This window comes from Vitis riparia, chromosome 8, assembly GCF_004353265.1.
Source record: "Vitis riparia cultivar Riparia Gloire de Montpellier isolate 1030 chromosome 8, EGFV_Vit.rip_1.0, whole genome shotgun sequence".
Lineage (NCBI taxonomy): Eukaryota > Viridiplantae > Streptophyta > Magnoliopsida > Vitales > Vitaceae > Vitis > Vitis riparia.
The window spans coordinates 22030427-22057618 of NC_048438.1; the positions used below are offsets into that span (position 1 = coordinate 22030427).

A 27192-nucleotide genomic window follows, 5' to 3' on the forward strand; every position below is an offset into this window, starting at 1 on the left:
CCATTAGTTAGGTTTTGCCTCCTTAACTTGTGTGTGCAATTCTGTTTTCCTTTCCTCAATGCCATTGTATATCTTTTAGGAGCCATAGCTTGGTGCGATGGTAGATTCTTGGGCTTTAAAGCATGAAAATGCAAGTTTGAGTCTGTGCAGCCACTTCCTGTAAATTGCTGAAGGTTAGGCCCTTTATTGGTCCACCCTTTCCCATTTCTTGGAAAAGCTAAAATATGGGACTTGCACTGGGTAATGGTGTTTTTATGAAATGAAGAGATATTTTATTATTTATTTCATATATATTTTTGTATAAAATATTTCTTGTATGACTGCTGCTTTGTGTTATTGACCTATGTTTTCCTCTTGTTTTTTTTTCATGCATAGCATGGCGGTAGTACAAATGCTTTTACAGCTTCTGAGCACACCAACTATTTCTTTGATGTGAACTATGATTGTTTTGAAGAGGCTTTGGACAGGTAGATGCTTTCTCTTTCTCTCTTCTTTTGGCTGTGGTTTTTGTATATCTTCTTTTATAGTTAGCAATCTCTGACGTTTTCATATGGTTTACCAATCAGATTCGCACAGTTCTTTGTCAAACCATTGATGTCAGCTGATGCTACCACTAGAGAAATAAAAGCTGTTGATTCTGGTTAGATTTTCCTTGGTGATTTAAACGCAAGCTTCTGTATTTAATGAATTATTGTTGATCATCATCTCTTTTTCCTTATCCAGAGAATAAAAAAAACTTGCTGTCTGATGCTTGGAGAATGGACCAGGTATCCTTTATTTTAGCATGTAATGTAATACCTATGCTAACTTTTCTTAGGCCATTTAGTAAGTGCAATATTCTGGACATTTAAACTTTGTGGGCCCTATTTCAAATTTAAATTCATTAGCAAACCCTGGAAATAGTTCAAAAATTATATTGCAACTCTCATGTTTGTGTTGCTGTTACCATAATTGCCTATTCCACAGTTCAGTTTCCTTCTTTTCCCACTTTCTGGAAGAATTGGTGGCCACATGCCCCCTTGCACTCATCTTAGTATATTTTTAGTTGTAGCAAGCAACAGGAGTTTGTGGAACCATTTTCTCAAAACTTCTTTAGAAATTCATCATTCCACCTAGGTCTATGTCATATAGTAGTATTGTTTCTATGAGAAATAGAAACAGTGAGAAATATACTTCTAATTGCTTTTTCTTTTTTCTGCATGAAATTGTCTTCTCTACAGCTTCAAAAACATGTTAGTGCAGAAGGTCATCCATATCATAAATTCAGTACAGGTCAGTGACTTCATATTTTTTGAATAATAATCAGTTAAGCAAAAAAATTACTTATTTTCCTGTACTAGAGTCAGGTGCAGCCTGTTAAGCTATTGTTCTTATTAGTATCAATGAAGATAAGGGTTCTGAAAACAGAAAAAGGCTTCCAAATTTTTTGTTTTGTCTTGTTCACTTAAATTGAGAGAGAGAGAGAGAGAGAAGCTATCATTTCTTACAACTAAATGTGGCAAAAAATTTTCATGCATAGGAAACAGGGATACTTTGGAGGTAAAGCCAAAAGAGAAGGGTCTGGATACAAGGCATGAGCTTATTAAATTCTATGAAGAACATTATTCAGCCAACCTCATGCATTTGGTTGTTTATACAAAAGGTAAGTAGTTTTCCATGCAATTGTTAGGACATGAGTACACTTGGAATTGTGTGAGATGTCTACAATTATGACTTGTTGATATTGCAGAGAGTCTTGATAAAATTCAGAGCCTGGTGGAGCACAAATTCCAGGAAATCCAAAATAAAGATCGTAGCAATTTCCATATTTGTGGTCAGCCTTGCACATCTGAACATTTAGAGGTATTCATAGTACTAGTGCAGTGGCCCGGTAAAATGGCCATAGTTTTCGCTACTGACATTTTTCCCACAAAAATAGCACTAGTTGTCACACTTCCAGAACTTATTTTAATGCAAAGAAATATTAGTAGTGTAATGTCTTAAACTTCTAAAAAGATATTCCCATGTTTCCTTCTTTATGTCGTCCATATATTCCAGGTTCTTGTCAAGACTGTACCAATAAAACAAGGTCACAAGTTGATAGTTGTATGGCCAATAACTCCAAGCATTCACAATTACAAGGAAGGGCCATGCAGATATCTTGGTCACCTTATTGGCCATGAAGGAAAAGGATCATTATTTTACATCTTGAAGACATTGGGTAAGTTCTAGACATCCTTGACATGCTTCATATTTTGACACTTTGGATTGTTTTTGTTCATTCATGCTTGGAAGTTGAAATCTTGCTTGGAATTTTTGTAGGCATTGATATGGTTGTAATTTTCACTATGATACTTTGAACTTCCTTTTAGATTAATAACATTAGTATAACTTCTCACTATAGAATGATTTATATATATGTATATTTGAATTTATACCACCAATTTCATATAACGAACAAAAAATTAATAAATAATACTAATTCCTTCTTCAATATAAAATAAATTTTATATAAGTTTTAAATTAATAACATTAGTATAGCTCTTGGCTATAATGAAATATAAAATTATTTCTAAATAACTTCTAGCTATAAGAATGATTTTTACATAACTTCTATTCATATGATAATTTGCACATAGTATTTGGAAATAATAATATTAAATGAGATTTGTGCTTAGTTCTCCAACTATGACAAATCAAAATAATTTGTTCAAACTAGTAATCAATTTTTTTGGTGGTTCACCAAGGCATGGTGACAGTGTGTGGCTGATTTCAGCTGGATTAGGATAGGAGGGGGACACTGATTTCCTTGAGATATGAATTGACACCATCAGACCTCACACTGTAATGGTAGCTGTATCATGTGATTTTTACTTTCTAAAAGTCAAGAATCTTGGTTCAATTTATCACTGCACAATAAGAGTGTTCACTCTAGGTCAACTCCCTACTTTCCTAAAGATTATTGAAATCTTCCGCAAATATACATAATTTTATATTAACAAACTTCCTTCAGGGCACCACTCCTCTCTTCTACGCCCCCTCCTGTCAGCATTTTCCTCAAACTCAAACACCTCAGCAGCCCACAGGATTGATCTGTTCCATCAAAGAATCCACCACCAACACCTTATAATAGGTGTGGTAAGGCACAACCACACCTTATAATAGGTGTGGTAAGGCACAACCACACCTTATAATCTCTTACACAAGTACACTGACAAAGGTTGTATATGCATGGTAATACTGGTTGAATACAAATGTTGAACATCCTATGGTTTCTATTTTTCTTTTGCACGATTTTTTTTTTAACTTCTTTTTTATAGGAATTTTTGCATGATTATTTACTGGTTATAACATGTGTATGCTTTTTTTATGTCTACTTTTCTGAAGGTACAAATACTGTTCATTGAATATATTGCCTTTAGGTCTCCTGATTTAGTTACTTCTGAAAAAAATAAAATAACTTGCAGGATGGGCTACTAGTTTATCAGCATGGGAAGAGGATTGGACTCGTGAATTTTCTTTCTTTGAGGTGGTTATTGATCTAACTGATGCTGGTCATGGTTAGTAATTTTTATTCTCAGTATCCATTTTTCCTTCTTTTGATTCATGCAATAAATATATATTTTTTTCTACTTTATTTTTTTTTGTGGAGATTTCATTGATCTTCTTTTCCTACAGAGGGAGCTTTGTTTATATTTTTTGCCTTTGTGAGAAATTCGCAGTGTCCTTTTTACTTGTGCTGATTGATTTGCTGGACTGACGTTGGTGCCCTTATCTGTATTACAGAACACATGCAAGATATTGTTGGGTTGCTCTTCAAATATATTAGCCTCCTACGGCAGACTGGTGTTTGCAAATGGATATTTGATGAGGTATATGTTGTTGGTGCCTCCATGATTGAGGCTTCAAATGATAAACTTTTATGGGAAAGATCATTTCATTGCTTCAGATGACATATTAAACATTTACAATTGTTAAAGAGCATGATATACATTGTAGACCCAAATCTTATAAACTTAAGCTTTTAGGAAAATTGATAGTTCAACATAGTATCAGAGCCTTATTAGGTGAGAGGTTATATGTTCAAGCCTCACTGCATGATTATTTCCCTAATTTATTACACCCACAAGTAAGCCCAAAAGCAGCTGATTTTGATTGTTTCCCTAAGGGCTTGTGTGTCTCTCCATGTGCACATATGGGGCTACACATGAGGGACATGATATCAGAGCCTCATTTTGTGTGGGTATGTGGCCGCACATGAGGGATATGATATTGGAGCCTTATTTCAGGAGGTCATGTGTTCAAGCCTCACCCCATGTTTATTTCCCATATTTATTGAGCCCACAGTAAGCCCAAAAAAGGCTGATTGTGATTATTTGCCTATGAACCTGCGTGTCTCTCCACTTGCTGGCTGCATGTGAGGGAGGGTGTTAAAAAGTATAATATATATTATGGACCCAAATCCTACAAGCTTAAGCTTTTAGAAAAATTGGTTATCCAACAACTATGAATAATAACAAAGGAAGTTTCATGTGTAGCACATCTTTGAAGAAGGCATGTGATATGATTGATGTCTTCATAGACTTTGTATCTTATAGGTAGATGGTCAGTCAGTTGCTTCAGCTATATAGCTTGCTTAATTCCTTATTTGTCAAAATATGAGGAACAACTTAGAAACCTAAATACAGCTTGCTTAGTTTTAATGGTCTAATTAAATTTTAATGCCTAAAATGGCAATTTAAATTCCTTATTTCTCAATTGATACATATGTTTGTTTTTGATAAAAAAAAATAGAAAAAATCATGGGATATTAAACATATACTATTTTGTGTTGTGTAAACAAATACTTTGAAACAGATTTTTCTGCAATGCCAAAAGGTAGGTTTCTCTCAGTACTCATGATTTTACTTGGTTTGTCACAGCTACTAGGTTGATCAGAAAAACACATTTGAGTGAAATAGATAGATTTGTTGGATTGCAAAAAATGAATGCTTGACATTCTAGCTACTTGTTATTAAATTGTTTGTTAATGCTTGGAATTTTTTGTGGAAATGGCAATAGCTTGAAGGGATAATGAGCTTAGTTTCATGAGTAGAAGAGAAAATGAATCCCGAGAGTGACCTTTACTGAATTCACACTTCAGCTGATATCCTGAAATTTGTTGACTAATCCAAAATGTAGGGTTTTGATCTTTTTGAATTTTTGATTCATTTGTTAATTCTTTGTATTGCATCATATCATTTGAATCTATCAATTTTGGTTAAAAAAGAAAAAAAAAAAAGGTATAAACAGGTTGACCATTATCATTTCTTGACTTTAGTGAAAACTATTAGAAGTATGCTTTATTTCCCTTTTGCACCACAAATCCTGAATTGTTAACATCTTTCTTTTGCACTTTTTTCCTGTAATGGTTTGATAAGAAAAGTATTTGGTAAGAGTATATATAAAATTATTTATTGTCAATGCTTTAACTTGTATCGCTTTTTAGATGCATATTTGGTATCAAAAGGTTGTCTTTATGATCATTCTTCAGAGTAACTAAGGCATTTCGATTTATTGATGAAGCTTTCAGCCATTTGCGAGACCATGTTCCATTATCAGGACAAAATCCCATCTATTGATTATGTGGTTAATGTTTCATCAAATATGGAGGTAATTCGAATAATTGCTTTTTTTCATCTTGTTTCACTGATTAACTTCAACTTCTGGTGATTCTCTCTATTAATACTGGAGCCAAGATGGCCATCCAAATTATTTTATATAAGGAGTGTGATTGGCTCTCTAGCACCAATGAGGTCAGCAAATAATTTTATTCTTAAGCCAGTCATCAGTAAACATCTCAAAATATGTCAACTTGGTAAATAGGTAAGAAAGCGTCAAAGTACCACTAAACAGCCCCACTTCAACGAATTCTCATAAAGTGTCATTGGTAAATTGGACGTGATGATTGGTGGAACTCTTGGTCTGACTTATAAAGAGCTCATCCATCAAATCTTTGTCTCACTCCCATCATAAGTCAACTTAATGCTTTTCCCAAAATATAGTTCAAATTATGGAGACAAAAGATCATCAGCTTTGCCCAATTCCTCTGAATCTGGAGGAAAATCCTTTTGCTATTCCTAGAATAGAAAAGCAACAGAGCATATACACCATCTATTTTAATGTTGTCAAACTTCAAAATGTGCCTCGTGATAGTTGAAAACTTCCAATTGATGCTATCCTAGTCTTTCCCCATGTCCCTTTCTGCGTAAATCATGCAAAATACCACTCATTGGTCTATCTGGTAAAAGAAATACCATGCTAAGAAGGCTTTTGGTAAAACTTAAATACTTATGACTTAAAATGACTTAGTTAAATTATGTTTAAGTTATTAAGTTATTTTTAATTTTAAGTTACCTTATCAAACATACTTAATATGCTTAGTAAGTTAAATTAAGTGGTTAAGTCATATTAAGTCAATAAGTTGATTTATTAATTTGTTTAGATAGGCCACAATAAGTTGATTTATTAAACACTCTCTAAGCCCTATACTAAAGAATCTATGTGGATGAAGGCACAATCAAGAATCCCTTCTTGGAGAAAGGTGCTCTTAGATTCTAAGATTGAAAAAGGGTGGAATCCCTTCATGTCTCTCTGTTCTTATGCTTATAAGGAAATCTCTTCCTTCTTGTACTTTTTGATTGATGATGCAACAGATTTTTTGTTTTTCATTACAAAAACTTCCTACCTTCTACCATCATGGCATCACACTCGTATCAAGCACAGAGAAGGGGATGCTTTAATGGCGGATCTATATTCACCAACCTGCCTCTCAATTGTGTTTAACCGATCCTGAACAGTGCCTATTCAACATGTCTCCAATTCTTTTCAGCAAGTGCTGGGAAAAGTGGAATTCTTGCTTAAATAGAGATTGTCGCCTATTAACAGTCTTTCATGCTAAGAAACGGAGGATCTTTAATACGATAATAAGCTTCCTTTTAATGTCATGGATTGGAGTTATGCAGTTTGAAATTTTTAATTTAAGTGGTGTCATCTCTCTTGAAAGTTATTTTGAAGGACGAGCAGATTTCATAATAATTATGGAATGCTCTAATATGGCCTCCAAATTTAAAGAATAGGATTTGGGGAATTAGTTTCACGGGCTTTGCTTGTGGGGGTTTTAGTGGTTTGAGGAGTCTACCCCTTTAAGTATTTTGGATTTTGTCTGATACCACTTTCAGTGGTCTTTATGTTTATTTGGCCAATTAACCAGGAATGACAAATTTGGAATTGTTTTAAATTTCTCAGAGACATTCTCTGTATGATCTTTCTGAAACTGTTTTCTTTTTTTAGATTTCTCAAAATTTTTAACCTCAAGTTTTCCCTTTTAATGATATTTGAATTTCTCTGCTAGTAAATGAGGAAATTGGAGCTAATTGTCATTACTTCTTTGATACTGTGAACTTGTTGAGAATAAAATGTTAATAATTGTTTGCCACTCAAATATTTTCAGTTATATCCCCCAAAAGATTGGCTGGTGGGGTCATCATTGCCTTCTAAATTCAGTCCAGATGTTATTCAGAAGGTACTAGATGAGCTTGCTCCAAATAACGTCAGGTAAATCTTTTAGTGAGCCTATTGTTTTTCTTTTCTCTTTTCCTTTTGTTGTGCCTTGTATAGCCCCAGTACATAGGTTGCACCCTCCCTTTTAACTGGCATCTTTTTAATGTATATCTAATTTGCCTATAAATAAAAGAGAAACTATGAATTATTGCATCTGAAGATTAAAGACATCTGCATGTGGCATTAGGGATTTTTGTATGGTGCTCAAAGCAGCCATTTTGAATGTAAAGACATCCACATGCATTCTTAAATCATAAAGGGATCCACATCCACATGCATTCTTAAATCAATACAATGTGCTGAAACACTTGTCTCAAATTTGTAGTATATAATCACTGATTTATTGTTTTTTTTTTCATGTAAGTAATAAAGTTTTGTTGATACAACACGAAAGGCTTCCTGAAGGAGGGCAGGATATCCTTCAGTGTAGGGTGTTGTGGGAGGTGGTGTGCTCAGGGTTTGTTTATGGGGTTGTGGTGTTGGAGTTTGGACATAGTGGTCACCATCCAAGCTTGAAGCACATCCAACTAGACCAAAAAAAAAGAGATCCTCTTTATAATCACAAAATAATCAAGAAACTTTAAAATGATGGCTTTTTAATTTGTCCTCCCCCTATGTAGGTGGGAGGCTGGATGCTCAGGGCTTGTTTTTTGGGGTGGTGGTGTTGGGGTTTGGACATAACAGTCACCCTTAAGGACTTCAAGGTTGAATCTGGTCCATTTAGACAAAAATAGTCCACTTCATAATCACAAAATTATAAAAGATTTTGAACATGTTCGTTGATTTGCCAACCTCCCCTCTATATGGTTTATTGTTGTATTCCTTGAATTAGGTAGTATCTTTGATTTGTTTGTCAATCGTAATCCATTGTCACAGTGGTTTTAATTGATTATTGTGGAATCGTAGTTCGTGACAAAGTTCCTTGATTTTTTGGATCTCTAGTCACTGATTTAATATTGCATGAGCTTATAAAAAAATGTACTGAAATATTAATTATGTGTCAGAAACTCACTTTCCTATGATGCACTAAATCCCCCTCCCCCTCTCTTTTATTATAGATTCTGTAATGCATTAAGTTTTTCCTCACTATAAATTTTTTTTACACGTCTTTTTAAAATTTGGATTCTTTTTAATAGCATTGGCTGAAAATATTGAATACCCTGATTATGATGGTTTACCTTTCATTTTTACTGCTAAGCTTCTCTGAGGTGTTAATTATATCTATATCTGTTCTATCTTAACATTTTAGCACAGTATATATTAAGATTTAATCTTCTCTGAGGATTCTGTTTGAAGGCTTCAGAAAATCAGGTTGCTGCGTTCATGGTCCATTCTTTTTGTCTTTTCTATGGTTGCATTAAGAGAAGCTCATTTTATCATATGGTAAATGAAAAGACAGAATTCATTCATCTATAACTATTTAGAGCAGTGTCAAGCAGTGAAGGTTGGCAGAGAAATCCGATTGCATTCACTCTAAAAGAATAGCTAATGTAATATGGAAACTTGTGCACTGCAATAAAAATGTTGCACAGCCATGTAATTCATATTTTACTTTGAACTGAGCATGTATTTTATCTCATTGATGGACTTGTATTCTTGCTCCCAATTATAGGAATAGTCACTACATCAATGTAAATTTTTATCAGTTTGTTTTAGCACTTTAAGGTTCCAGAACTGATTGGCCACTTTCCTACAAGCTATCATTAATTAAAAGCAAATATTGTTTAACTAAGGGGTCAGATCAGTAAGCATAACCATTAAGTGCTGTGTTCAAGATTCATTCCGGTATTTATGGTTATTGATTTGGTTGTTGTTTCTGGTTATTGCCCTGTAGTCTTCTTCATGCATATTCAGCTGCCTACTGAATCTATGAAATGAGATAATGACATGCTTGAGTCATGGTAGTTTTCATGATAAACCCTCTGGTCAACAGAATCTTTTGGGAGTCAAAGAATTTTGAAGGCCACACTGACATGGTTGAGCCATGGTATGGAACTGCATTTTCTATTGAGAAGATCACTGTTTCCATGATTCAGGTTTGCTGTTATGTTCTTTGTAATATACTTCATAATATGTAGTGATTTACTACTTGGAACCTGATGTCATACAGTTTTATGACATTTTGTTCCCTGCTGTATTCCTCTTTCTGCTAAATGAATTAACTGGGAAAAAAATGTTGATAAGCTAAACTTTCTGTATTTGTTTGCAGCAATGGATGCTAGCAGCCCCTAATGAACATCTGCATCTACCAGACCCCAATGATTTTATCCCTACTGATTTGTCACTTAAGGATGTGCAAGAGAAGGTATGGTAGATATGATAATCTAACCTAATGTGATTATCTTTTTCCAAAAGGTTTACACTTTGGTGTGGCTGTTCTGGAACAGGCTAAATTTCCAGTTCTCTTAAGAAAGTCATCATATTCAACCTTATGGTATAAGCCCGATACAATGTTCTCCACTCCAAAGGCATATGTGAAGATAGATTTCAACTGCCCCTTTGCTAGTAGCTCCCCTGAAGCAGACGTCCTAACTGATATCTTTACACGGTTGTTAATGGATTACCTGAATGAAGATGGTAGGCTGTACAGAATGAGTGGAAAGTTGTCCTTCTCTTTTATGAAAATTGTACATTAGTTTTTATTTGTCTGAGGAACGGTACAACATTGAAATGTTTGTGTTATATAATTTATGGTTTATCGATGTTTATATTGATCTTTTCTCCCTATAATTCCTGCTGTATTTACTTGAATTTATTTACATCATATTGGTGAAGTTATTTTCTTGAAAAAGAGCTTATTATATTCCATTTTATTTTTTATCTACCTTTCAGCTTACTATGCTGAAGTTGCCGGTCTTTATTATTGCTTAAGCAACACAGATAGTGGTTTTCAGGTAAGTTATCTTTTTTACTATTTTAATTTTTACAAATTATGTTTTATTTTGTTTTACATTCATCCGACTTTCAAAATTAATAGTCAATTCACATGTTCAAGATGATTTGTTTTTGGTAATGGTGATTGGTGAGTTTGGGATGGTGAAACTAGCCCAAACCTATCCTGAACGACTCCAACCCATTTCCTTACCCACACTCCAAATCTAATTCTATGCATCCTTCAGAGTGGGTTCGCCAATTAAAATTCTATGCGATATTCATTATGGTCACATGTAAATTCTTGATTTAAAACTTAGTAGAGGAAAACCTTTAAACCAAGGGAAGATTTTCAGTTCTGATTTCTACAAATTTTGTTGGGGCTTCCATTGCAAATCTGATTATGGTAAATCTCAAAATCCCCCCAGTGAAGGTGGGGTGGGCCAGGTTACACAGTGAATCATCCGGATTCCAACCTTGTGTGCACTGACCTTCAACCTTTGTGGATAAATCTTGCATCCTGTTGATATTTCTCCTTGAACTAACCTTGCTGGAATTAGTCTCTAGAGGCATTTTTAATTCAAGGAAGTTTGGAAACCATAAAACCAAGAATTTTGAAATTTTAAGTCCAATCTCAGATTAAACCTCACTTCAAAGTTCACTTAGAAGTGGCATTCCTTTTAAGTGCTTAAGCAATTTTTGACTTGGATAAGTTTTTTGTTTGCACAGCTTCACTAAAAGTTTACTTCCAGAGTCTTGGTATCTTTCCTAGAAGACATTCTAAAAGGCTTTTCTGAATTTTATTGAACTCAATTGCCAAAAAATGCAGATGCTGTTGTTAGGAAAGGGTATCTTAATTCAAAAGGACTTTTGGATGATTGATATGGTGACAAAATATAATATCATTGTGATTGTGCTGTATCCTGTCATTGTAGACTGGATTGCATCTGTACTGATCCTTGCTTACTTGTCAAAATAAAAGTTCAGAAGATTTTAAACATGTCCTATCCTGATTTGTGGAATAAAATACTGCACTGCAGCCCCATGATAGTTTAGTGTAACTGCAAATTTTTTCTAATTGTTTAAATATTTCAATTACTTCAAGTTTCCATTGCCTTTATTCATGAAATTCATATTTATCAAAGATGGTCATAGTGAAGAGAAGATACCTCCTTTTAGGAAAATAAGAAGCATAACAGGGAACTTGAAAAAGAAAATTGAGAAATTACCAAAGAAACTTCGTCTCGTTTCAAATATTTGTATTGCTTCAAATATTGCCTTATATAGAGTTATATCTTGGTAGGTCTTTTCTTTTCCCTTGAGTGCCTTGTGAATCATCCTAAAGGACCTTCTATATTTCTAATTTGCAATGCCTTTAAAAAATGATATATGGTAGAATTGTCACTCAATTGTTTTCTATATTCAATTATCAGATATGCTACTTTCTCTCTTTCTCTCATTCATCCACAGACACTCTTATACACACACGCTAAGATCCATCAATTCTTATATGCATTTATATTTTAAATACTGTTTTTCTTTTTTAGGTGGCTATGGCTGGGTATAATCACAAATTGGGGATCTTACTTGAAACAGTTGTTGAAAAAATCGCAAACTTTAAAGTGAAGCCTGATAGGTTTCTTGTGATCAAGGTAATGACCAACACCTCTATGCCACTGGAAAGGTCACAACTTATGTATTTTCATTTTTCTGATGGTTCTTCTCAGATACCATTTTTTTCCCCAAGTGAATCACACCAACAGCATTAGTACTGTAATTGATATTTCATTTATACATTTTTGCGGTGATTTGCTGTGTTTTATTGTTCCAGAGGCTTTGTTACATTTTTACAGTGATTTCCTCCTCTCCTCTGTATATCCCTTCTAACCCACACATACATATACACCTCCAATGCATTGACCTCCCTATTTAGTAAATGATTATAATTAATCCTATCAAAAGCATTTGTGTGTAATTCTTTGTCCATCTAGATGGCAATGGTTTTTCCTCCTTTCTTTCTTTTTCTTATAATTATAGTCTGATACACAACCCAGACTGAACAATTGGCACCTTTACTGCTAGACAAGATGGATGCTTGTTATATGAATGTACCTTATACCCAAACACATCCGAAAACTCTTATTGAGCATAAGAAAAAACTTTTGGCTTTTCAAAAGCCACAATAGAAATGAGGCCTTGATAAATTTACTAAATTTTTTCTTGATATTGATCATTCCCTAATTTTTTTTTAAATTTGAAGTCTAAAAAATTTTATACTTTTACTGCATTAAAATAACTCTTTGAGTTTTTATCTCTTTTTCATCAGTCATAGGGGCAAGAGAAACAAAATGATCACTAATATTATGTATTACAATTTCCAATGGTGTAATTCTGCCAACCATGAACTTCAAGGCTTACCTTCCAGATAGGTGTATTTTGCAATTCAAGCTATTGATGACCAAAATTTGGGTCGGTGAGACAGACCTATCTTCTTGGCTTCCCATCTTAGAATGAGAGGCAACGAGATATTCTAGCTTTAAACCAATTGAACTGACGCTTAATGAAACTTATCTGCACTTAGATATTGCCTCATGAATATCAAGTGAGACTGACATTGGCTTTATATTGAAATACTATGATATCCAGGGATTCTCTTCTCATCCCCACAAAGTTGGCGTAAATTCTTCCTCTGTCTTATCTTTCTTAGGCATTTGACAAGTCAACAGGCATGTGGAGGTGACATGCTGAATGAATGAGACACCATTTTTTATTTTCCTCTGATTTTCTTTCTTCTGTTTTGTACAAACCACCATCATAGAAATCCTGGCTTAGAATGGTTGCATACCTGAAGAGCCGGAGGTAGCTGGTTGTCATCTTCAATCAACAAATTCCTGCATTAATTATTATTATTAAAAAGACAAAGGTGACAGATTGACATGTCCCCTTATGGATGATATTTCTTTTCAGAATTCTAGGAAAAATTTTACCTGTAAATCCATATCTCATGAAGGTTAGCTTCCAAGGCTAGGTCTGAATTATGCACTCGTATATGCTTGTACCTTTTTGGGGGACTGTACTTGATTTCATTATTAACGCTTGTGGTTTTCTTTTCATAAGAAAATAATATTTTGAAATACCATAAAATATCTCAGGAACTGTCTTTTTGAAAACATGGTAATTATTGTTCTATGCATTTTTTTTTATATCAGGAACTGGTAACAAAGGGGTATCAAAACTTGAAGTTTCAACAGCCATATCAGCAAGCTATGTGCTATCGCTCACTAATTCTACATGATAACACATGGCCTTGGATGGATGGACTTGAAGTTATTCCTCATCTTGAAGCTGATGATCTTGCTAAATTTGTTCCCATGTTGCTCTCAAGGGCATTCTTGGAGTGTTACATAGCAGGTTCTTCTATTTCAGCGATTTTTTTTATTATCATTTTTAGAAGTCTGACATTTTACCTTGATTTTATTATCAACTAGCAATTTCATTTTTCAGGAAACATTGAACCAAAAGAAGCAGAGTCAATGATCCATCACATTGAAGATATTTTCTACAGTGGTCCACGCCCTATATGCCAACCTCTATTCCCATCTCAGTATTTGACAAATCGAGTTATTAAACTTGATAGGGGCATGAGTTACTTCTATCCTGCTGAAGGCCTAAATCCAAGTGATGAGAATTCTGCCTTAGTTCACTATATCCAGGTAATTGCATTAGTAAAGGAGGAATGGTTCATTACTTTTGGGCTACTTAGTTATCTATGTTGGACTCTATTTTACGTTTTGGAACTCAAGAAAAGATGATAATAACACTGTCTCACATTAATTAACTGAACTATAACTTTATTCTCTTGTGATTTATTCTAATATATATATATATATATATATATATATATATATAAAATCCAAAAGCATCTCATAAAAGAGAAAAGGAAAGTGAAAGGTCTTATGCTGCCATTTCATCCTAATAAAATTTCAGATCCTTGCTAATTATTTCTGGGAAAATTAGTAGTAGCTAGAAGTTTGTGTGTTTCTTTGTCTTTATCTGGTCCTTGCTCTTGCTAAGCTTGAGTTTTGAGGCATTGAATTGACAGATTCTTGTTGTGGGTAAGAAATTACTTCCAAAGAGTTTTTTGATAGATAAAGAAAATGTGTTATACATAAAAGTGGGTAAGACCCAAAAAAGGACATGTGAAGACACAAAAACCAGCAAATGTACCCTACAAAGAGCTTAACCAATCCACAAATTCCAACACCAACAAAGAGCCATCCCCAATATACAATTTAACCCAATCCCAAAAAAGGTTCAAGAAATAATTTTTAATTGTTTAGTCTAAACTTTCGCAATTTTCAAAGGCTCTCTAATTCTCTCTTTCCACATGGTCCTAAAAAACTCATGACGAAGCAACCTTCTAAGCATTTTTTTCTTTTTTTCCTTACAAAAGAATCGCACCAGCTTAAGAGAAATACCCTAATTGAAGAGTGCATCACTCATTGTACACCGAACAAAGTAAAAACCAACTGCCACAAATTATGGGATTTTGTGCAATGAAGGAGAACATGATTACCCGTTTCTTCATATTCTTTGCACATGTGACACCTATTAGGGATCCTCCAACCCCTCCTACTGAGCTGATCTAGAGTCAAAATCCTAGCCCATGTGGCTTCCCAAGTAAAGAGGCTAATTCTAAATAGGACCCAAGAATTCCAAACTATATCATGAGGGAAAGACTCAACTCTCTTACTAGCCAAAGAAGAATAGAAAGATTTAATTGAGAAATTATCATTCTTTGGCCCCAACCACACCATAGTATCCTTAGAGGCCAACCTAATGGAGTGGTCATACAATCTCCCAAAAAAATACATCAACCTCCTCTAGTCCCTATCATGGAATTGTCTAACAAACCTAGGGTCCTAGTTACCACCATCCCAGACATCAACCACCGAAGCATATTTTGCGGAGGTTATATAATAAAGAGTCGGAAATGATTCCCCCAAAGGTGTGTCCCCACACCACTTGTCTATCACGAACTTCACTCTATTACTGGATTTAACCTTGAGGACCTTAATTGCATTTTAGGTTTTAACTTTAGTTGCACTTTAGGTTTAGCTCACTTAGTTGCACTCTATCCTAGCTCGCTTAGTTGCATTTTAGGTTTAGTTTATTAAACCTAGCTCACTTTGTTGCATTTTGGGAAATTTCTTAGTTACATCTTAGTTCATTACATTTGAGTACGCTTTAAGATGGTTCATCTAGAGGCATTTTTGTTCATTACATTTAAAAATATTTTTAGTTAGTTCATCTAGGTGCATTTTAAAATAGTTTATTTAGATGTATTTTAGGAATTTTTTTAGGTGTACTTTAGAATATTATTTCATATCACTTTACATGGCATGTACATTAGGGCTTGTTTGAGAAAACAAAGAAGACATTAAGACATGGGGATTTTGGATATTGGGCAGGACTTTTGTTTTTTTGGTAAGAAAGAGGAGATTTTTTTAGAGAAGAGGACTCTCTTTGGAAGACATTCACGACATATTGATTTTTGAAGGAGGAAAGACTGTTAAGGTCACACACGGCTGCCACATTTTCAAGGGATACATGGATTGAGATTTTTTGGGAGATTTAGAGAGATTGAGAAAGAGTAAGAGAGCTTTCTCGTCATATGCTGACCAAGCTTCAATATTTTGAGCATAACTTTCGCTACAAATATCAAAATAAGTTGATTCTTGAAGCTATGGAAAACTAATAGAAAGAGCTACACACCAACTATTGACAATTTTTCCTAAATCAATCTTGTTCAGGTACACGATTCGCCTAAAGGAAAGAATTGTGTCATTGGGGGAGGAGAGCACGGTTGCCACAAAATTGAGAAAAAAGGTGGAGTCTTGGGAAAAAAGCTGAAGTCCTTAGAGGAAAAGTTGAAGTCTTGAAGATCAAGAAGGCAAGACACGGCGTAGAGAAACAAGAAAGGAGTAAACTTGCATTTTTTAAGGGGAGATGTATGTTCTTTAATTTTCTTGTATATCTTGATCATGATTATCTTTCCATCTATTTCTTTTTCTTCCATCTTGCTTAGGTATAGAAATTCTCTTTATTTGGGGTGGATAATGAAGTCACTTTAATTGTTGATGATATATTGATGAAAAGTTGATGAATGGTTGATTGATCTCATGTTGACTGATGTCTATTAGAATTGGAGTTATGATTGTTTTCTTTGGAGTTATTCTAACTTGATTGAGACCCTTTGATTATACATAATAGGTGGTTAAGAGATTCCTTATTTGTTTTTTTATTGTCTTTGGTCTCATTTTTTGTTATTGGTTTTTATTTGTGATGTTTAGATTGTTTACCTGCATGTCACCTAATCATCTTCATACCATACACTTTTCTAGGTTGTTTGTATTTGATATTTTATGTATTTTAGTGTCTTTAATATTTTATTTTTTCTTTTTCAAACCTTTTCCCAAATAGATCAATCCTTTAACTTTTCTTTAAAATTCATCTTAGGTCATTAGGGTTTAAAAAAAAACAATCATTTTTTTAAAGACATGCAATCAATTTCAATTAGTGTGTGTTTTTTCATTGATTTTCAAATGAATTTCGATTTTGTGACACATGAATCCAAGTTCATAGTAGGCTCATCAAGGCAAAGAATCATTTTATTTTTGTTTGGAACTATGAACTTGGATTCATGTGTCACAAAATCGAAATTCATTTGAAAGTCAATGAACAAATCCATACTAATTGAAATTGATTGTACGTCTTTTAAAAAATATGATTCTTTTTTTTTTTAAACCCTAATGACCTAAGATGATTTTTTAAGAAAAGTTGGAAGATTAATCTATTTGGAAAAAGGTTTGAAAAAGTCATTCTAAAGGTACTAAAACATATAAAATATCAAACACAAACAACCCCAGGGAACTGTAGGGTATGAAGATGATTAAGTGGCACGTAGGTAAACAATATAAACATCACAAACAAAAAACCAACAACCAAAAAATAAGACCAAAGACAATAATAATTAAATAGAGAATCCCTTGGCCTCCTATCAAGCATAATCAAAGGGTCTCAATCAAGTGAGAATAATTTCAAAGAAAACAATCCTAACTCTAATTCTAATAGGCATTAATCAATAAGAGATCACTCAAACATTCATCAATATGTCATCAACAATCAAAGTGGTCTTCATTACCCCAAACAAAGAAAATTCCTATACCTAAGCAAGATGGAAGAAAAAGAAACAGGTGGAGAGATAATCATGATCAAGATATGCAATAAAATTGAAGAACATACCTCTCTTCTTGGAAAAATGTAAGTTTACTCCTTTCTTGTTTCTCTACACCGTGTCTCGCCTTCTTAATCTTCAAGATTGCAACTTTTCTTCCCAAGATGCTTCCTTTTTTCCTTCAAGATCAATTGATGACAGCCCTATCCCTTTCTCAGTGGCTAAACTGTGGATGTCTATTTCTTCCTCCAAAAAAGCTCTCAAAACTTCACCTTTTCTCATCCAAAAAATAGTGGCAGCTATATACCCTCTCTAATCACGTGAATATCTCTCGATTTCTCTTAGAAAAAACAATCCAAAGTCGTCCTCATCTGCTATGGCAAGTGCTAGCCATGTCTCTCTTCAACATGTCGTGATCCTCTCTTTAGACTAATCCTGTACCTAAACCTTGTCACAAAATTTTCTCTGTGATAACAATTGATTTTGGAAAAGTTGTCAACAAATGAAATGTAGCCCTTTCTATTAGTTCTCCATTAGCTTTAAGAATCATCTTATTTCAATATTTGTAGCGAAAGTTATGCCCAAAATACTAAAACTTGTTCAGCATATGACGGTAAATCTTTGCTATTCTCGAAAGCTCTCCTACTCTCTCAATCTCTCCAAATCTCCCAAAAAATCTCAATCCATGTATCCTATAAAGAGAGTCTTTCCTCCAATGTCGTGAATGCCTTCCAAAGCGAGTCTTTTTCTCTAAAAAAATCTCATTTTTCTTACCCAAAAAAAGGTTCTGCTCAATATAAAAAATCTTCATGTCTTAATGTCTTCCTTGTTTCACAAACAAGCCCTCATGCAAAGTGATATGAAATATTATCCTAAAGTGCACCTAAAAAATTTCCTAAAATGCATTTAGATAAACTATACTAAAATGTACTTAAATGAACTAACTTAAAGTATACTTATATGTAATGAACTAAAATGTCTCTAGATGAACTATTTTAAAGTGTGCTTAAATGTAATGGACTAAGATGTAACTAATAAATTTCCTAAAATGCAACTAAGTGAGCTAGGCTAAGTTAACTAAACCTAAAATGCAACTAAGAGAGCTAGGGTAGAGTGCAACTAAGTGAGCTAAACCTAAAATGCAACTAAATAAACTAAGCTAAAGTGTAATTAAGTGAGCTGAATCTAAGGTGTCATTAAGTGAGCTAAGTTAAAGTGCAATTAAAGGAACTAAACCTAAAAAATGCATCTAAGTGAATTAAGTTAAGGTGTCACTAAGTGAGCTAAGCTAAAGTACAACTAAATGAGTTGAACCTAAAGTGCAACTAAATGAGCTAAGCTAAGGTGTTACTAAGTGAGCTGAGTTAAGGTACAACTAAGTGAATTAAACCCAAAAATGCGTGAGCTAAATTAGAGTGTCACTATGTGAGCTAAGGTAAAGTGCAATTAAATGAGCTTAACCTAAAATGCAACTAAATGAACTAAGCTAAAAATGCAACTACTGCAACTAAAGGAACTAAAACTAAAAAATGCATCTAAGTGAATTAAGTTAAGGTGTCACTAAGTGAGCTAAGCTAAAGTACAACTAAATGAGTTGAACCTAAAGTGCAACTAAATGAGCTAAGCTAAAATGTTACTAAGTGAGCTGAGTTAAGGTACAACTAAGTGAATTAAACCCAAAAATGTGTGAGCTAAATTAGAGTGTCACTATGTGAGCTAAGGCAAAGTGCAATTAAATGAGTTAAACCTAAAATGCAACTAAATGAGCTAAGTTAAAAATGCAACTAAGTGAATTAAACCTAAAATGTAGTTAAATGAGCTAAACCTAAAAATGCATCTGAATGAGTTAGACTAATGCAACTAAGGTCACAATTGGGATCCATAAAAATCTCTTGACAACGAATCTCTAAAGGCAACTTAAAAATAACACCAAATGAGGGACAATGGACCACCATGGGATGACCATGAGGTAGCGAGAAGTAAAGAAAAACACTTAGAATAACATGTGCCACTAAGACAAAATGGAGGATCTACAAGTGCACCACTCCCCTTCTTCTTACCTGTAGATTCCTACAATTACTTGTTTCCAAAGGGGGTTCCTTTTACTCACAAATCTTCAGGACCATTTTCTCAACAAAGCCTTATTAAGAATGGATAAGTTTCTAATGCCTAAACCCTTTTTTTATTTTTCCATGCAACAAATAGACCAGTTCACCAAATGAGGCTTGTGAGTCATAGCCCCCCTTCCCCACAGAAAATCCCTTTGAATATTTTCTAACTCATAACTATCCTCTTCGGGATGGCAAAAAGGGACATGAAATAAATCGTTGAGTTGGACAAAGTACTCCTTATCAGAGTTTGTCTTATCCCCTTTGAAATATATTGTCTTTTCCACAAAGCAAGCCTTTTCTAAAAACGTTCTTCTACTCTGTCCCAAACCTTATAAAACTTGTGAGGGGCTCCTAATGGTAGGCCTAAATAGGTGGTAGGAAGAGCACCCGCCTCACAACCTAAAATCCCAACAAGCTCCTCCAAGTTAGAGACATCTCTAATAGGGATCAACTCACTTTTCTCTAGGTTGATCTTTAGCCCTAATATCGCTTCAAACCATATAAAGATCCAGCTCAAGTACTCTAAATTCTCTTTGCTAGCATCACAAAGAATGAGTGTGTCGTTTGCAAAAAAAAACAAGTGGAAGACCTCCACCTTCAACCCTTTTCTACCCTTTACTAAGAAGCCATCAATAAAACCCCCTTCTTTTGCCTCAAGAAGAATGTGAGAGAGAGTCTCCATTGCCAGAATGAAAAGATAAGGGGACAAAGGGTTTCTTTGTCTTAACCTCCTAGAGCTTTGGAAGAAACCTGAAAGGGATCCATTTACCAAGACCGAGAAACATGCTATAGAGATACACCATTTAATCCAACTAATCCACTTGGATCTGAAACTCATTTTCTCTAACAAAGTAAGGATAAAACTTCAATCAACATGATTATAAGCTTTTTCAATGTCAAGGATACAGAAGATTCCTCTCAAGTTGCCTTTAATTCTAGAATCAATGGCCTCATTTGCTATCAAAACAACATCCAAAATTTGTCTACTCACCATAAAAGCATGCTGAAAATCTGAGACTAAGTTGCGTACCACCTTTTTAAGTCTATTTGCAAGGACCTTAGCTAGAAGCTTGTCTACCCCCAAAGAAAAAAATGATCACATACTCAAATTGGACCATTAAATAATCAACTTCCTATGCCTTTCTTTTCCTCTTATTTCTCTCTTCTCCATGGCATCAAACTTAATTCCAGAGAGAACACAAAAGCCCATAACGATGTTGATATCAGACATTGAATAAATTGGGTTCAACGAAATCTGTTTCTATTTTTCATGTTATCGCTATTTTGGATTAGCTAATATTGGCTTATTAAGTCATCCATCATCATAAGTACTTGTCTAAAACATCCTTCCAATTAAGAATCACTATCCTTGTAGGGATTATTCCCATATAAAAAATAAAATGAAGGGGCAATTGATTGTTATGCCTAAACTTAATTCTTGGAAGAAGATTTTACCAAAAAAAAGAGAAAGAAAAGCCTCTTTATTTATTTATTTATTTTTTATTATGGAAAGAAACTACAAGGTAGAGTATCTGCACATTCAATTGAAAGAATAACCATAGTAATCTTCAAAGCCAACTTTGTAACATCTCTAGGAAAATCTGACCTCCAAGTGAAAGACTATATAAGTGCAGATAACCTTTTTAGCTAAACAATCTGTTGTTCTATTTGCTTTTCTATAAATATGACAAGAAATACAAACATTAAGGTCTTGAGTTATCTTTCAAATATCTTCTATTAACAACATAATAGAACTAGGAATGTTACTCTTTTTGTTATAACTATTTATCACTGCTTTGAGTTACCTTCAATCTCTAGATTTAAGAACCTATTATTCTTAGCAGCTAACACATCATCTCTAAAAGTCATACATTCTGCAATAATTATTGACGTCTTGCCTATATGCCTACTTATAGCCATTTTTATTATACTATTAGAATCTCTAATAACCCATCTTAATGCACTTCTATTCTCTACCCTGAAACCATTAAAGTTTAATTTGAAATTTTCACTAATCGGAGGAATCTAATGAATCCATTTTTGAACCACTCAAGGGACAAAACGTCCTTCGTTTTGAAGCTGAGGATCGGTCACATATTCCTGAAGATTTTGAAAGTTAGGTAGCTTTCTCAATAACAAGAAAGGGGTTTGGTTGGATCTTCTTAAACACTATTTGATTTCTATGGATCCATCAATTCCACAAGATAATAGCAAATTTTTTCATAGGACTGTTGAAAATCTTGCAATTAATTTTATAGTTTTTATACATCGTTTCAATCCATGATAAAAAATCACCTTCAAACAAAAGAGATGTAGGACAATTAAACTTGATGCGATCCCAAATTCCTTGCACAAAAGGGCAACTTTAAAAAATATGGTCAATATTTTCCCTATTATGATTGCAAAGACAACACATGTTCGAAATTTCCATTCTTTAGCTATTAGGAACTTGCAAGTAAGAAGAGCATTTCTAATAACTAGCCATAAGAAAAAAATTTAATTTTGCCATAAGATTTAAATTCCAAATCCAATGTGGTATTTTGGATCTAGGGTGCATTAAAGGCTTTCTTATAGCCCAAGTGGCTAACTTAAGAGTGAACTTACCATCTTGTGAGAATTCCCAAAAAATCCTATCACATAAGGGAGAGGAAGGAATTGGGATTGCTTTAATATCTGCTAGAACATTTAGAGGGAGGATTGAGGAAATGGACTACAGATTCTACTCTTTGAAATCCTGATTATAAAGTCATACACTTTGGCATACCAATTGATGTTATGTAAGTGATTTTCATCCACAAAAGAAATAAGTGGCGACATGTAAACCCAAAAATCTGTCTAAAAGTAGACTTTCCTCCCATCTCCTATGCATCATTTTAGCCCAACTCCAATATATTTTCTATGGTTATTGACTTCCTTCCAAACAATAGAATCTCCTTTCTTTTTTGGGATCCTGAAGAAATTGTTGTTTTTAATATACTTTTCTCTCTTTATCCTAGCCCAAATGCTATATTTATTCGTGAGGATTCTCCAGCCTAGTTTAGTAATTGTAGCTTTATTAACATCTTCATACCTCCTAATTCCTAGCCCTTCTTTAGATTTAGGTCTACAGACCTCATCCCAAGCTATCAGAGGAAAACCTTTAGACTCATTAGACCCTACATTTGATAACCATAGGAAGTTTCTGTTGATTCTATCTAGATCCTCATTATTTCTCTTTGTAAGTTTGAAACAATTCATAACATGAAGCGGGGAGCTAGCCAAATTAGCCTTTATTAAGACTATTTTACCAGCTCTTGAAAGGAACTGAGCTTTCCAAGATGCAAGCTTTTTTTGAGATTTGAGAATTACTTTAGAAAAAGTGCTTCTTTTAACTCTACCTTGAATTATTGGACAACAAAGATATTTGCTAGTGCTATTGGAAATAGGAAATAGGAATGCTTAGAGCTTCCCCAAGCCTCCTCCTCATAGCTCCTTGAATATAACTAGAAATCTGGACTGAGGATTTATGAAAATTCACGAGCTGTCCTGCCATGGCACAAAAATTATTCAAAATCCTATTGATATTTGCACAAGCATTTTGAGATGCTTTAGCAAAGATGATACAGTCATCGGCAAACATAAGGAAAGGAAGTTTAGGTCCATTTCGATGAGTTGAGATTCCTAGATGATTTCTAGGGTTCTCTGTTTCTTTTACTAACTCTCTACCCATATATTCTGTTACCAATCCAAGGAATGTACGTGTAGATAGGAGGAAAGTTTTAGAGAGTAAGAGGATGATTGCCTGAGAAAGAACAGGAAATGATGAGTAAACTCTCTGTTCAAAATAGTTCCTGCCTATTCTAGAAGCATACTTTATTTTAACCGTACTCAATGAGTGCCCTTCACTTCCTTGGCCCTCACCAATCAACCCATGTTAAGTATATTTCCTCCTTGTCACATAGTACGATGAAGTCCCCTAGTTCCAGAACCAATATTTTTTGATAAATGATCACTTAAATTAAAATAAAAAGAGCCCAGAAAAGTGGCCCAAGATATACAAGAAAACCCAATATCCCCCACTATGCTCAGCAAACCCACAACATATCCCCACCTGCACCTCATTTTTTATTCAAATTCGCCTTCAATCTGGATGCTGCTTCAAAATAAAATAAGACGGTCTTGGCTTCCTCTCCAGTTCACAAATTTTCCATTTCTACTTCTCAATGTAAAGGAAATACTTCCTGTTTTACAAATAGACTTTAGCTCATTGAAATTTATAATTTTTGCATGATTATATGATAGTACTCAAACTTGAATGTAAGATGCTCCTTTCTGTTTGATTTATGAGTTCTGGAACTTCATTTTCCTATGAGCTTCAAGCAATATGTATTATCTCCAATTCAGGTTCTGATATGCAATCCCATTATTGTAATTTGTGTCTAGGTGCATAGGGATGATTTCTTGCCAAATGTGAAACTTCAGCTTTTTGCTCTCATTGCAAAGCAACAAGCTTTTCACCAACTTAGATCAGTTGAGCAACTTGGGTACATCACTGAGCTCATGCTGAGGTATAGAGAAAATAAAAATGAAAAAATGAAAAAGAAATTGTACCTAAACTTGTTTCATTCAGAATCTCTTCTATTATATTTAAATTTTCTAAAATCTCTCTCAATGTAGGAATGATTCTGGTATTCATGGAGTGCAGTTTATGATTCAATCTACAGTAAAGGTACATAAAATAGTTCTCTGCTTTGCATGTCCCCAGTTGCTGCATCTAAAACACTCTCTGGATCTTGACAGGGTCCTGGACATATTGATTCAAGAATCGAGGAGTTTCTAAAGATGTTTGAGTTTAAACTTTATGCAATGTCTGAAGATGAATTTAAGGTGAGATAAATAATGCCATTTTGTCTTCAGTAATTTTTCCTTTCTATACTGATCTGTTTTTTGTAATGACCTCTATCATACTTGTTGAAGCAATTCATCTATTCGATCACTTCCCAACCATAAAGAAAGTAGATATACCTCTTCCCCCTCTAATAATTTTGAAGATGTTTTCGAAGTTTTCTATGAACTTTAATATTCTATTTCAATCTCCTTAAAATGGGAATGTGAAATAAGATGGAGAAAATTGTAAATCAAAATCAGACACTAGACTTTCCTGTTTGTGGAGGAAAAGCTGAACCTTCTATATATATAACTACAAAAATAGTTTGTAAAATCGAACCCTTCAACCTACTTGCAAGGAAGGATGGGATGTCTGTGAGGATCTTACCTACAGCACTACCTGGCCAAAGAGGCAGGAGTGTCTGCGCCAATTTTTTATTTTTTTAATTTTAGCTACTGACCTTCACCTCTGTTTTTTGTCCGTAGACAAAAAATTTCTGACTCTTTTCCCTTACATAAGATTGTAAGCCAAAGGCATCTAACTTAATTCTGCTGCTCTTGGAGGGATCCAATCATGATGCAATACTTATTGTGAGGGCTAGGAAGTTTATCAACTCCTATCAGATGTTGCCCCCACATGATCATGAACTCAAGCAATTGGACTCATAGAATATCCTGCACATTGAACAGATTTTAGGTGTTTGGTAACATGAATGGGGTATCAATGGATTTTATTCTTGTCTTTTTTGAACGGCGAGTTCAGCTGAACCTTTTTGGTGAATTATTTTTACCATACATCTGCCTTAAAAACTCAGAGGTCTGGCCCTTTTAATGTGAAATAACAACTGGAGTGATGATTTATAAGGTAATGTAGATGAAGTGATTGATTTGAAGCATGTATATTCCGTCTTGGTGATTATGGATTTCATGCATATCTTTCTTTTTCTTTTTAATGGCTCCATGATTACAGCTGGCCCCTTTTGGGGAGCTTACGGCCCTTTTAACAGTGAAATAACAGCTGAGTTGGTCATTGACAGAGTAATGTGAATACACTCGTCGATATGAAGCTCGAGAAGTACAAGAATTTATGGGAAGAATCTGGATTTTACTGGCAAGAAATCTATGATGGGACCCTCAAGTTTGATAGGACAGAAGCTGAGGTATGAGCATTATTATTTTTTTCCCCATCCTTTAGGAGTGAATCCCATGATTTTTCAAGGTGGCATGAACCATTCAAAACAGACCCTTTTACCTAACACTTCCAAATGGCGATGAACAGGTTGCAGCATTGAAGAAGCTAACCCAAAAAGAACTTATAGATTTCTTCAACGAACATATAAAAGTCGGTGCACCTCAGAAGAAGACATTAAGTGTACGAGTTTATGGGTGCCTTCATACTTCAGAGTATGCAGACGAGCAAAAGGAAGCAAATCAACCCATCCAAGTTAAGATAGATGATATTTTCCAGTTCAGAAAATCACAACCCCTGTATGGCTCATTCAAAGGAGGCCTCGGCCACGTGAAGCTGTGAAGATATGTCAAATCTTGTACCCAATTCTTCATGAAGAAAATTGAACTGCAAACCGAGTTATAGAATGTAGTGGCCAGAAAACTCATCTGAGGAAGCAGGTACGTCATCCATTTGTTTTTCAAAGATGGAGATGATATTTGATACTTGGTACCAAACTCATGGCATCGTTTCTGGTTTCTCTTTGGAATTAGTTTCACAGATTGTGTCCTTTTACGTGTACTTTTACATGTACCATTTGTGTATTTTAATAAAATTTATCTAAATATTCCAATAAATCTCATGGACTGTATGTCGATTGACCAAATACCTAATCTATTTCAAAAGCATGTCATCGATTAAGATGATTTGATTTCAATATGTATATCTGGTTGGCAAAATTGGATGTCATCTTACGTGTATGAGGACTTTATTTTAAATATGACATGATATCAATGGGCTATGATGCTCATGTTTGGTTTGTATAAAGATTAAAAAATGGAATGAAAAATATATTGTGTTTCTTTTAATATTTGTTTAAAATAAAAAAAAAAATTGTGTATCTTAATATTTGCTATTAAAACAAGCTTGTCATTTTTCTCAAATTTAGTTTTATTTACAAATTATTTTACAATTTATTATAAATTTTTTTGTTAATAATATTCATGATTAAAAGTTTTAAAATTTATAAATGAAAAATATTATATTATGTTGTTTAATATATATAAACTTTTTTATATATTAAATCTTATATTAATAATTATACATAAGCATTAGTTAATGATGTATTTGAAGACATGTCTTTCCAATTTTTTCTTGTTTTGAAGTACAAATTTAATTATTTTTAATAAAAAAAAAACTAGTTACATATATCAAAAAGTTATGGGAGAATAATGGTTTGTTTCATCAACTGTATTTTAGAACAGTTTTTTGTTCTTTAGAAATAAAAAACAAAAAAATCTTGTTGGGCAATTATAACTTGTTTTCTATTTTTTGTTAAGAGTTTTTTTATAAAACAT

At 33.9% G+C, this 27192-nt stretch overlaps 1 protein-coding gene across 3 annotated transcripts in view; it reads left to right on the forward strand.

The window, feature by feature from the left end:
* LOC117920111 (insulin-degrading enzyme-like 1, peroxisomal) overlaps positions 1-26554 on the forward strand; it is a 31676-nt gene extending 5122 nt beyond the window's left edge. Inside the window, exons 2-25 of one of the 3 annotated variants that reach the window (XM_034837470.1) lie at positions 80-173; positions 376-467; positions 567-640; positions 724-767; positions 1221-1272; positions 1520-1642; positions 1730-1842; positions 2038-2200; positions 3447-3539; positions 3766-3851; positions 5545-5631; positions 7472-7575; positions 9515-9617; positions 9791-9886; positions 9969-10158; positions 10414-10475; positions 12000-12104; positions 13662-13863; positions 13957-14165; positions 24223-24347; positions 24457-24508; positions 24580-24666; positions 25704-25826; positions 25946-26554. In XM_034837470.1, the coding sequence (XP_034693361.1) occupies positions 595-640; positions 724-767; positions 1221-1272; positions 1520-1642; positions 1730-1842; positions 2038-2200; positions 3447-3539; positions 3766-3851; positions 5545-5631; positions 7472-7575; positions 9515-9617; positions 9791-9886; positions 9969-10158; positions 10414-10475; positions 12000-12104; positions 13662-13863; positions 13957-14165; positions 24223-24347; positions 24457-24508; positions 24580-24666; positions 25704-25826; positions 25946-26197 (2517 nt within the window). In that variant the 5' untranslated portion in view covers positions 80-173; positions 376-467; positions 567-594 and the 3' untranslated portion in view covers positions 26198-26554. Of the gene's footprint in view, positions 1-79; positions 174-375; positions 468-566; positions 641-723; positions 768-1220; positions 1273-1519; positions 1643-1729; positions 1843-2037; positions 2201-3446; positions 3540-3765; positions 3852-5544; positions 5632-7471; positions 7576-9514; positions 9618-9790; positions 9887-9968; positions 10159-10413; positions 10476-11999; positions 12105-13661; positions 13864-13956; positions 14166-16265; positions 16464-24222; positions 24348-24456; positions 24509-24579; positions 24667-25703; positions 25827-25945 lie in introns of those variants that run through there. The other 2 variants (XM_034837468.1, XR_004652190.1) reach the window with 2 other exon arrangements.
* The last annotated feature ends 638 nt before the right edge of the window (positions 26555-27192 follow it).